At 41.4% G+C, this 12,859-nt stretch overlaps 1 protein-coding gene across 5 annotated transcripts in view; it reads right to left on the bottom strand.

Moving 5' to 3' along the window:
- Nucleotides 1-12,859, bottom strand: part of LOC134213389 (potassium voltage-gated channel protein Shaw-like) — a 356,566-nt gene that overhangs the window by 16,104 nt on the left and 327,603 nt on the right. For all 5 annotated transcript variants that reach the window (XM_062692404.1, XM_062692405.1, XM_062692406.1 and 2 more), the window contains one exon: nt 1,674-1,842. In XM_062692404.1, the coding sequence (XP_062548388.1) occupies nt 1,674-1,842 (169 nt within the window). The remainder of the gene's footprint in view (nt 1-1,673; nt 1,843-12,859) is intronic.

Raw genomic sequence — 12,859 nt, 5'->3', positions numbered from 1 at the left:
GCCCTCACACAAATTATCCACAATTTTTAACTAACCGAAAATAAACCAGACAAACAATTTTCAATCAATAATTACCGAATGCTAAGCTGTTCATTTGTACGTCATAATTGCAGTTCTAACTATGATTACACCATTTTCATTATTCATTCTATTTCACGTTGAAATTAATGAAAGAAACGTTATTTGTGTTTACTTGTTTCTTTAGAAACTGAAGTTGGAAAATCTCCGACTACTAGCAACACCGCGAAAATAATAACAAAGCACCCACTAGCAAAATAACGCAACGCTGAGCTTTTGCCGGCGTCTGTCAAATCTCCCAATCAAAACTGGTCTTTTCCGACAGGCAAATGGTTTCAAAAACGGACAGTGAGATGTCTTATCTCATCTCAGGTTAAGCCGCGGCATTCGACTTCGAAGCGTGTTGTACATCGACGAGAATTTTAAGCGCAAGCATACTGCAACAAGGTAGTGGTCGGATTAATGATCGGTAAGTGCGGACGTTCGTGATATCGGAGAAGAATTTACCGTCGATAGCATATCGTATCGTGGACTGTCCGGTCGGATCACCGTTCTGTCCTTTTTTCTCTACCAACATATCTGAGCGTTCATGTCGTAGATGACAATTTTGACGTTCCACAGTGGGCTTCTATTGTATGTTCGCTCCAGCTGTACTAAGGACGCTGATTTCTCGTCGTCGGATCGCCCTTCGTGTGTTTAGGGCACGTTAATGATGCTTTAGTTGAAAAACCGGGTTTTGATTGGCTGACACCCAGTCACGCGTTTGCGCATCTTACCCAGCACTATGAAGCCGGTTTCCAGTTTATTGCTGGTGCCACAGCTTTGGTAGAAGCCGCTCAATGCCCGTTTTCACACTTTCTATCCAGTACAGCAAATTTCCTGCAGTGCCACGACGTCGAATTTATGGGGATGTACTATATCTTAGATTATCCCTTCGCAACCTGTAAGATTTAGCGACCTGCAGTTACATGTTCCAAACTTAGAATCGTGACCCTTTATTCGTCGTCGTCCTAAGTCGTTTCCGATTATTTTGAGTCGTATTGTCTGTTACTTCACGTCGTTCGTAATTTGTGGTTGTACCTGGCGGCTTATTGGATCTGCGCAAACCTCCTGTCTCGCTGGAGGGCCTTCGTGTCGAGACTGTTTAGAGTCCCATTAAACGCCAGCTGTGTGCTTTGAGCGGCACACGGTCGCTTTGGTGGCGCCTGCTTGCGGATACATGCAGCTTTTAATAGATCTTTAACAGAGTCAAACTCTACCACATCCTAGACAAGCCCAGTCGCAGTGGCCTGGGAAAGGATCGTCACGCCCCTGGATTTAGTCCCTGCTGTCCTTTCGAGCAAAAGAACTAGATGTATGTATGTTTAGTTCGTTTACAAAAATTGTAATCTGTCATCACATTATTATTTTCTAATAACAACGGGGCTTGTAATACACATCAATCATGTTAGAAATCAGTATGACATCTTATAAACTTCCATGATAACGAAGGAGCTTGTACGAATTATCCCCCTTCGGAGTGAAAGCTTTCAAGCTCCGAACGAACATTGCTTTTATCCCAACTTTCGTCACGCTCTGCGCCGGGAAAAACTTTCGAACTCAATCAATGCCGCACCTGCGCACTGGGCGCCTCCATCCACGTTATCCCAACTTACCGATTTTCGCCCCTCCGAAAGCGTCCTTGAAGATGGCCGGGTGCGTCGGGTGGGTGTGCTGGTGCTTGAGGGCGTTCATTCGCCGGTTCGCCACGCCGACTTCCCGCTTTCGCCGCGGTTGCTCCACAGGTAGCACCCGTCGGCGTTTCTTCGGCAGTTTGGAGCGTGCCTGACACGGGTGTGAGAAAGCGGAAATAAAAACAGAAGTTGAAACAGATGGAAAACATTGTATGCGAGATGACTCGGATTGGGCAGAGGAAAGCATGATGATGGTGCGTGGTGGGCGGAATGTTTTCCACACTTGATGGGAATGAGGAAAGCGGGTGAGAAAAGGTCGTGTGGATTTCGTGTGTATTTAAATTGTGTGAAAACGAGCAGTTTGATTGAAGCGTGGCTCGGTTCGGTCTGTCCATTTCGCTATATAGGTACGGAAAGAACTCCCTTGTTGGATCCAATCTCTGTTGTTGACAGCTTGAGTGTATGTTTGGAAACAGAAGTGGGTTCCTCAAAAAGGATTACGACTTAAATGATAATTTAAATATCAGATGAACTGTGAGAAAGGTTCAGGTGTGAAGAAGGTATTTTAGCTAGTTAGATCCCAAGAGGAATATATTGATTTGGGTTAGATATATATGTGACATTAATATAAAATCTACTTCTTATTAACTACCAGAGTATTGACTGAATTTTTTAGGCTGTGGACATAAACGAATTATCTTTTTCAATATTTGCTTCCTTGCAGCGATTTTGTATTTTCCATTTGGCTGAAATGCTGCATTTTTCATGATAAAAACAACATAATTTGCATCATTGGTTCGCCATTTGGACTCTAGTTTAACGATTGAGAAGATCAAAGCAAAAACAGTCTGTCCAATCGTGTTGCCATCTTTGGCAATGTTTTAGCCAATTAATGGTATACAAATCTTTTTTATTACATATTTCAAACAAGGTTTAGCCAATTGAAATTTCATTAACGTCGACAATGGTATTGAACAACTTTCTAGTTTATCATTGCTATTCGTGGAATTTCTTTTGAAAAGTATACCACTTCAAAAAGTCCAGCTATTCAAAACAGAGCAGGAAGCCATTCTTCGAATGTGTAGTGTATGTCTTTGACAGCCACACAATCCGCGAATGTGAAATTCTTCCATGTACCACTTCTGGCTTCTAATTCAGAGCAGTTGGTAATGAATGGAAATGAAAGCTTTACTCGCTTATTCTCCTTTCTTTCGTACTCAATTTAACCTACATTACATTCAAGCAAGGTACATAGGGTAGACGTTTCAATATAACGCGCATAGAAAAAAAATATTTCTTGAAGTAGTTGCTGTAGTTGCTCAATTATTTAATTTTTCGGTTATGGGTTTGTACAATCTTGCAAAAAGCAGAAGAAAGCATATTCTTCAATGTAAATTTCGCTACAATACCAAAAGCGAACATAAATGTGCAAATATGCTGAGGTGGGAATTCAAATCTAAGATTCAGTTACGGAGCTTGTGCAACCACCCTTCTACAGGAGTAAGCTATGGGAAACACCGAGTCATGCCGTCGTAGTCGTCGCCAACAACGCAGTCGAATGCCGACCGGAATGCTCTTTGATCGTCATCGTTTGGTTTCAGTTTACTGAGACTGTGCCCCCTTTTAGCCGCTTTCTTGCTGGGAGGTACGTTAAGTTGGAAGGATATTTTTTGCGTGGGCGGCAGATTCGCGAATGAACTCAGCACATTTGAAATACGGTTTATCTTCCGCTTGATTGGCGTCATTGCTCCGCGGCGGAAATGTGCCAGTGGAAGGTTAGCATCCGTGAATAAGTTCAACAACGTAATGCTTTGTAAAGGAAGGATCGCTTTCATCGCCGCGGATGCCGGCGGGGTTGGACACAATATTTTCCAATCGGTAGCAGAAGTGGGTTAACTCGAAGCGATTGATTGCTTTTTGGGAATCAGCTCTCGGCGTTCCAAGAAAGTTTGTTGTAAGGACTATTGTATCGTGCGAGAACGTACCAACAGATGTTTCCATTTGTTGTTCCTGCTTATTCAATAGAAATCGGATTATTTATGTATTCAAAAGGATCATGTTTTAAAACGCGAAAAATGTTGCGATGAAGTTAAGTAATGATCTATTTTTCATATCCAACGATTATCGTGCGACCAATTAGTCAAATAAACAAGTGACAAAAAACTTCAAACCTCCAGGTGTTATCAAAACGCCTCAATCATTTCAACATAAACATGAAACACGTGTTTCCATATCAATCATCAGAAAGTGCAAAACTTTCGTCGCTTTTAACATTTGTTGTCACAGCTCCACACCACCTACGATGGTTTAATCCTTCTTTAGTCCCCTTTTTCCTCTCATTTCTCATTTCTTCATAAAACTCTTGAATTCTTCACAAAAAATACATAAACCTAACCCGATTACGAAACAATGTCAAACCGCAAAAAAAAAAACTTTTACACCATGCTGAACTCGCTTGCAAAATACTCCGTACAAGTATCTTCCATCAGAAGCCTGAAAAACTTTTCCGAAACTTCGCTTTGTGGTCGAGATTGTTCTCGTTTCCTGTCCCAACACTACGCAACAGCTGATTTATGCGCCATGATTTAGTCTGGCTTGGATCTTGGTCTCGCTTTACTCGCTGTCAAGAAGTACGTAGGACCACTGTAGAATCGACACTCGACAGCGATAAAATACGTGATAAAGCCACGTCAACCATTTACCAACCATTAGACATGTATTTCCATCATTTGTTTCCGGGTGGGATGGGAAATTCAAGACCAGAGCGTAGGTGGACCAAGAAAGTGCAAGTTTCGTACCACCGCACCGCGACAAGATGGGTGCCCGAGAGAATCAGTGTACTAATCTGGGGCTCGGGAGACCGCAGAAACTTTCCCAGCGAACAATTTGTAGCCCCAAAGGGTGAACAAAATGTGAAAAGATTTCCTTTGACGATGAAGATTCCCGACTAAACTTTCACCTTCAGTAAAAGAGAGTGGATAATTGCATATTTCTGAAAGTTTAGCTTTGAAAGTGCATCGTGATGAACTCTGATGTAGGGAACTTATTGACTGCTTCTGCATTGGTCCTGTGAGCGCAATATCGTTTTCTTTGAGAAGATTAGAAACACCCATTTATGACGTCATGGGCTTATGAAGCGCGACGACCAACTTTCAACTTTAAGAAGATGCATTCTAGAGTCAGGCCAGCTGTTGGGCTGTAAGCTACTCATCATGAGGCGTGACCTAAAAGCTCGCTATAACCTCCCCCTGGTATATGAATACATAATATCCGAATCACGAGTGAAGGGGTGAATATCGTGATGACAAGAAACACGATTTAGATAGGCAAGGACAGTTCCCATTGCGCATATTTGCAACCACTATCAGCTATAAATTAAAAAAACCCAGATCAATCCACCTAGCGTTGGTGGTGCCTTTCTGGCGCATTAAAAAATAAGAAATACACCTTGGCCTTGGCAGTTGGCAATAAACAATATTTTTTTAAATAACTTTGGAATGCAATGACCGATTGGGCCAATTTTCGATAGGAAACAACCAGACCGCATCCTGCGTCGATTGCAACCTGCGAGCAAATCGGATAATGCTAAGAACTAAAAAGTGTAGCTCACATTTTTGTACACATACACACACATACTCGCTGAGTCGATTGGTATATAACACTATGGGTCTCCAAGCCTTCTATCAAAGATCTTCCCATATCTGAGTGATAATTTTCAATAAAGTAAAAAATTACCCGACTAGTAAATCGTAACAAAAACTGAACAACATTTTAACACATTGTGATATTTATACTTATTTTGATAAAAAAAATTCTTAGTGGACATTATCTTTCAAATGATGTAACAATATTTTATCCTAATATGATTATAAAAATGTCTTACATTGAATTGCTGAAAAGTACGCAATAAAAATGGTTGTAGCAAAGTTTCCCAGCCATTGAGATTACAATACGCTGATATAATTTGGAAAGATTGCCCAATATGCTATGCGCTTAATCTTGTTCAGACAAAAACAAACATCTCTGATTGATGGTTACAATCTGGAGACTTATTACGACCTGTAAACATTTCTAATTGCACAGTAAACAATATATGTTGTATCTGATTCTGTTATAAATTTCTTACAAAACATGTTATTTTTTTTCATAAAATTGTAACAAAATTTGAAAATTTTTCCGTTGTCTGATTCAAATCTCGTATGTCGGACAGCCATTTATTTTTAGTCAAAAAGCCCGGAAAAGACGTTCGTAATGCACAGGCTATACCAACTAAAGCTCGCAACGCTTTAAGCTGGCGATTGATTGTCATCGGCAAACCCATGAAAGCGTGACTATTGGAACTTGTGAGTTAAGGGGCCCCATACACGCTCCGTCATGTTGTACAACTTTGACTCCGCCCCCAGGAAATATTGGTCGGTCGGAGTAAAGTCGGACCGTCTGTGAGCAAATTGTACGACTGTTGTTGGAAGCTCTTTCCCAGGTATCATCTCACCTTTTCGTAACCCGAAGAAATTGTCCCATGAAGAAGGACTTCAAACATGACTGTCGGAAGAAACACAGGATCAACTCGTGAAGGAGAACCTCCAGCAGGCTAGCGTTGCTGTAAAAGTGGAGTAGTCAACGAAATCGGTTGGTGCTGGCTGTGGGCGTTTACTGTCAGTTGATGGGTATAAGGTGCTCGGATGGATGTGAACGTGGGAAGCATGTTTCATGTGCCGTCGTTAATAGGAAGTTTGATGTTAGTGACCAGAATAGACGATTTGGGATTTTGTGTGCTATTTAACAATTATAAGTGCAAGGTGCTGACAGGAGAAAGAGCTGTGTTAGTGGGTCAACAGGAAGGTGGTCTATACCATCTGAAGGTCCCACAATAGGCATTTCCGGTGGATCTGAAGCATGATGAACTGTGTCAGCACTTGTGGCATAGACGTTTCGGCCTCAGAAATCCGCGAGTATTGCGTGTTGTTGAAAAATCTGTTTGGTCGTTACCAGAAATACTTTGTTCTGATAGTGGCGGCGGGTTCGCGAGATCATCATTGATGAAATTCTTCAAGTCGAACGGCATGGTGATTCAGCGAACAATAACATACTCGCCCCAACTAAATGGTTAGTCTTTTCTAGATCATATTCGTATTTTTGGAAGGGTTTAACTCATGATGGTGTCAGGCCATTAGGTCGAAGGCCATTTGGCCGAAGGTCATTAGGCCGAATGGTCATTAGGCTGAATGGCCATTGGGCCGAACAAAAAGAATCAAAAAGTGAAAAATGAGAAGATTTTTGCTCCCCTTTTTCCTTCTTCCTTCTTGCACATTCCTTCTTCTATCTGTCTTCTTCCTTTTTCCTGTTTCCTGCTTCCTTCTCCATTTTTCCTTCTTCCTTCTTCCTTATTCCGTCTTCCTTCTTCCTTCTTTCTTTTTCTTTCTTTCTTCTTCCTTCTTCCATCTTCCTTCTTCCATCTTCCATCTTCCATCTTCCATCTTCCTTCTTCCTTTCTTCTTTTTTTTCTTTTACTTTCTTCCTTCTTCCTTATTCCGTCTTCCTTCTTCCTTCTTCCTTTTTCTTTCTTCCATTTTCTTTCTTCCATCTTCCATGTTCCATCTTCCTTCCTTCTTTTTTTCTTTTACCTTCTTCCTTCATCCTTCTCCCTTCTTGCTTCTTCTTCCTTCTTCTTTAATCCTTCTTCCTTCTTCCTTCTTCCTTTTTCCTTCTTCCTTCTTCCTTCTTCCTTCTTCCTTTTCCATCTTCTGTCTTCCTTTTCCCCTTTCTTCCTTCTTTCTTCTTCCTTCTTCCTTCTCCCTTTTTCCTTCTTTCTTCTTCCTTTTTCCTTCTTCCTTCTTTCCTTCTTACTTCTTTCTTCTTACTTCCTCCTTCTTCCTTCTTTCTTCTTCCTTCTTCCTTCTTCATTCTTCCTTTTTTCCTTCTATTACTTCTTTCTTCTTCCTTCCTCCTTCTTCCTTCTTCCTTCTTTCTTCTTTCCTTCTTCCTTCTTTCTTCTTCCTTCTGCTTTCCTCATTCTTAATTTTTCCTTCTTCCTTCTTCCTTCTTTCTTCTTCCTTCTTCCTTCTTCCTTCTTCCTCCTTCCTTCTTTCTTCTTTCTTCTTCATTTTTCCTTCTTCTTTCTTCCTCCTTCCTCCTTCCTTCTTCCTTCTTTCTTCTTTCTTCTTCCTTCTTCTTTCTTCTTTCTTCCTTCATCCTTCTTTCTTCTTCCTTCTTCCTTCTTCCTTCTTCTTTCTTCCTTCTTCCTTCTTCCTTCTTCCTTCTTCCTTCTTCCTTCTTTCTTCTTCCTTCTTCCTTCTTCCTTCTTTCTTCTTCCTTTTTCCTTCTTCCTTCTTCCTTCTTCCTTCTTCCTTCTTCCTTCTTCCTCCTTCTTCTTCCTTCTTCCTTCTTCCTTCTTCCTTCTTCCTTCTTCCTTCTTCTTTCTTCCTTCTTCCTTCTTCCTTTATCCATTTTCCTTCTTCCTTCTTTTTTCTTTCTTCTTCCTTCTTCCTTTTTCCTTTTTCTTTCTTCCTTTTTAATTCTTCCGCCTTTATTCTTATTTCTTCTTCCCCACTTCGCACTAGTCACTTCTCACTCCCCAGTTCTCATTCGGCCTAATGGCCATTCGGCCTAATGACCATTCAGCCTAATGACCATTCGGCCTAATGGCCTTCGGCCTAATGACCCAGCATCCTCATGATGTATTATTTAATTACTATAAAAAAATGGATTATTAATTGACGAATAGTTTGAGTGGTAGACCTGTGTACCGGTTGAAATTTTATCGGCGGCAGCGCGATAGAACATTTTCAATCAGCGGCGGCGGCGTACCGGCGGCACGTCGTAGGTGATCGGTAGCGGCAGCGTAGACCGGCGTAAACCAATTTCTACCGGATTTTAAAAAACATATTTTGGGAATTCCCGTAAAGTTCCTCCAGGAAATCCTTCGGCAGATCTTCCAGTAATTTCTTTGGAATTTCCTCCAGGAAGTCCTTCTAAAGTTCTTCCAGGAAGTCTTCCGGAAGTTCCTCCAGGATGTCCTTCAGAAGTTTCTCTAGGAAGTCCTCTGGCAGTTCCTCCAGGAATTCCTTCGGTAGTTCCTCCTCGAGGACGCCTACGAGTAAGCCCTGAATAAACTTTTTTGAAAGTTCCTTCCTCCAGGAAGTCTTCCGAAAGTTCTTCTAGGAAGTCCCTTTGACGTTCCTCCAAGAATTCCTCTGGGAGGTCCTGCGTGAATTCTTTTGAAAGTTCTTTCAGGAATTCATCCGGAAGTTCGTACAAGAATTCCTCTGAAAATTCCTTTAGGAACTCCACAGAAAGAAGTACTTCGGAATTTCCTCCAGGAAGTCCCCCAGAAGTTCCTCCAGGATGTCCTCCGGAAGTTCCTCTAGGAAGTCCTCCGGAAGTTCTTCCAGAAAAACCTCCGGAAGTTCCTCAAGAAAGTCCTGGAGGATGTGCTACATGATTTTTTTTTAAGTTCCTTGAGAAATTTCATCGGAATTTCCTCAGAAATTTTCTTCAGGAATTCCACAGAAAGTTTCCCCGGAAGTTCCTCCAGGAAGTCCTCCGAATGTTCCTCCAGGAAGCCCAAGAATTCCTCCAGAAGTTCCTTCCAAGCGGATCTCCGGAAATTCCTCCAGGAAGTTCTCCGGAAGATCCCCAGAATTTCTTTCTGCATGAATTCCTTTGAATTTTTTTCAGGAATTCCTCCAAGAAGTCCTTCGAAAAATCCTTCAGGAAGTCTTTCAGCAGTTTCTCCAGAAGTTCCTACAGGAATTCCTCCAAAAATTCCTTCAGGAATTCGACAGAAAATTCCCCCGGAAGTTCCTCCCTGAATAAATGCGGAAGTTTTTCAATGGATTTTTCCGAAAAATCCTCTGAAATTATATTTTCTATTGATGCGGGATCGACTGTAACTTTTATATTTATTTTACGGCTACGCAGTCTTTAGTTTTAGAAACGAGTTTATTCGTTGCCCAACGTTTCGACACGGGGATTGTGTCTTCCTCAGGGGGTACTGTAATTTAGTTTATATACTATGTGTGTTTTGAAAAGGGAAATATTGGGGAATTATGGCTTACATTATTTGTGTCGTTTCACGTCCGTCGTTTCGTCTAACTATAACTGTCTGAACTGTTTTATGTTGGTACATTCTGTGGAATTAATGTTGTTGTTATTTGTGTTAAAATCATGTAAATTATGTGTTTTAGAACAGTCTTACATTACGGATCACTACGAATCGTGGAATCACACAACTGACAAATGGCGCTCTTCTCACCTATATCCCTAATCATTAAAATATAATGGCTACCAATGGTGCCCTATCGGCATATTGTCAGTTTAATCTCATTGTGTGTTCATCTAACTCTTCATTTATGGGTTTCTTGTGTTCATTTATGTTTTTAATATTGTGTAACAATTCTGCGTATGTGGTACTTAAACTATCTACATCTGTACGTTTGTTGACTGTGTGATCGGTGTTGGTGATATGGCACATCTCCAGGAATGGTAGTGTGGATGTTTTATAACTATGGTCGATAATCTGTGTTTGGTCTATATTGAATCGGTGATTGTGCTCTATACAGTGTTGTATTAGCGCTGTGGTAGACTCTATCAGAGTTGCTTTGGCTGCTTCCATGTTAGTGTTGTTCTCTATCATAATCTTCTCTAGCTTGTTTACATTTGACTTGTGACCTGATAGTCTTTTACGTAGATTGTTTTTAGTCATGCCTACATAGGAGCTCTCACATTCGCTGCAAACAACAAAAAACTGGCAAACCTAGAGAGCCGAAAGGTATTTCTCATTCAGTGCCGAAGACAAGGTGTGTTTCCAAAGCATATTGTCAATTCGTTTAAGTGTGTTCATGAACTCCTGGCGGAAAATGGTCCGTACATCAACAAAGTCGAAAGGACCATTAACAGGTTCAAAAAAGCCATTCTGAATCTGGAAATTCGGCAAACGTTCTTCAAGATCAGACAAATCACTAGAGAAATGAAAGGGATTGAGTTCAATATACAAGGACTCACTAGTTCGACGGTTGCGAACGAGTACATATCCACGCAACAAATTGCATACAAGAATTGGTTAGGCCGGAAGCAAAAGCAGACGACGAAGAAGCTAACCGACATAATAAGCGAACCGACTCCCACAGACAATGATAAACCATCATTCAACGAACGAGCCGTACTCAATGCCACCGAAACAAATATTCCACCGCACATCCTTCATCTTCTTAGCCTTGGTCCAAAGTTCGCTCTACCAACTACCAGGTTAACACAAGTTCCATTCTACCATCTACTCGCGGATACAGAGCAAATTCTAACAACACACGCAGACAAAAAGGTGCAGGACCGCAATCGATGTAGAATTATGAATGTCACACAAAATTTCATTCATGGTTTTCGATCGATGGTAGACACTCGAGACAGCACAACGAAATTCTGTACAATGACTGCATATGCCACTAAACGATATCTACGTTCACACCCAGAAGTGTGCGTACTGTCTGCAGACAAAGGAAACAGAACTGTAATAATGATGAGGGAAGACTACGACCAAAAAATGCGGACCTTGGTAAATGATGACAGCACCTACCAGAAAGTGCGATCGGACCCAACATTGAAATATCAGAATGTCAATAATAACATGGTAAAAAGGCTAAAGGACTTAAAGCTAATTGACCACAAGACAGCCTACCAACTCACCACAAACAATGCAATATGTCCCAGGATTTACGGTCAGCCCAAGGCACATAAACAGGATTTACCGCTCCGACCAGTAATTCCCAACATAACAGCGCCAACGTACAAACTAGCAAAACATATTGCCAGCATCCTCCAAAACTCCCTTCACAGTCAGTACAGCACTTCCAGCTCATTCCAATTCTGCGATGAAGTAAACCGCATCGTTCTCCCAGAAGGTTACGTCATGATATCCCTTGACGTTACATCACTGTTTACGAACGTTCCAAGGCATCTAGTCATCAAAAACATAATTCATCGATGGAATGAAGTGCAGACAAAAATCAATCTTGATCTGTTCCTGGAAATTACAGATTACTGCATGAAAGCTAGCTATTTCTGTTTCGACGGTCAATACTACGTGCAAACATTCGGTACGGCAATGGGTAGTCCCTTATCACCAATCGTTGCAGATATCGTCTTGGACTCTGTTATCAGCACAGCTATGGATTCGCTACCATTCGAAATCCCAATTTTCAAAAAATATGTGGACGACATATTCCTGGCCATACCACAGAAAACCGAAGAACAAGTGCATTCAACAGCATAGAGCCAAGGCTGCAGTTCACCATAGAAACTGAAAAAGATCAACGACTAGCTTTTCTGGATATGACGGTTATCAGAAATCAGGACCAAACATTAACCACTGAATGGTACTCCAAACCAATCGCATCTGGCAGAATGCTAAATTATAAATCATTCCACCAACCAAAACACAAGATCAACGTGGCGAACAACTTTATACATAGAGTTTGGTCTCTCACTCGCAACAAACCAGCAGATGAAATAGCCGGAATAATCCACCAAAACCTGAGCAAAAACAACTATCCCAAACAACTGGTGAGCCGTTTGATAAATCTATATGGAAACAAACGTCAACACCAGTTGATCGAGCAGCCAGCTACTAATTCATCCAGCCCTACATCGTACCAACGAGATTCCATCGCTCCACCAACACCGCCACCAAATCTACCACAGCCACCGTTCATCTCCATGTCTCCACCCGTGTCGACCCCCAGCCAACCATCGCACAGTGATGCCACTCCATACAAAACATGGAAAAAAGTCTTTTCAATAACTTTTTGTCAACCGATTTTCTCGCAACAGGTTGCATTCGATGCGGAATATTGTCCCATTGTTTCCTATTGAAAATTGGCCCGATAGGACTATGGGCTCAAAAGCTGTGGCCAAAATACATTTTTTTCATACAAAAGACGGTTAAAACCCCATCACTCATTTTTTTTGGCACTTATCCTCAACCGACTCGCTCGCAACAAACTGCATTCAAAGAAGAATCCTGTTCCATTGTTTCTTATTGAAAATTTGGTCAGATCGGACAATGGGATCAGAAGCTACGGCCAAAATACTAATTTCATTATTACAATACAAAATCACTTTTTTTGGCACTTATGTCCATCCGATTTGCTTGCAACAAGTTGCGTTCGGCGAGA

The sequence above is a fragment of the Armigeres subalbatus genome, chromosome 2 (assembly GCF_024139115.2).
Source record: "Armigeres subalbatus isolate Guangzhou_Male chromosome 2, GZ_Asu_2, whole genome shotgun sequence".
In the NCBI taxonomy this organism is placed as follows: Eukaryota; Metazoa; Arthropoda; class Insecta; order Diptera; family Culicidae; genus Armigeres; species Armigeres subalbatus.
Note: the sequence above shows the minus strand (reverse complement) of the source record. Positions and strands in the feature narration are given on the sequence as shown.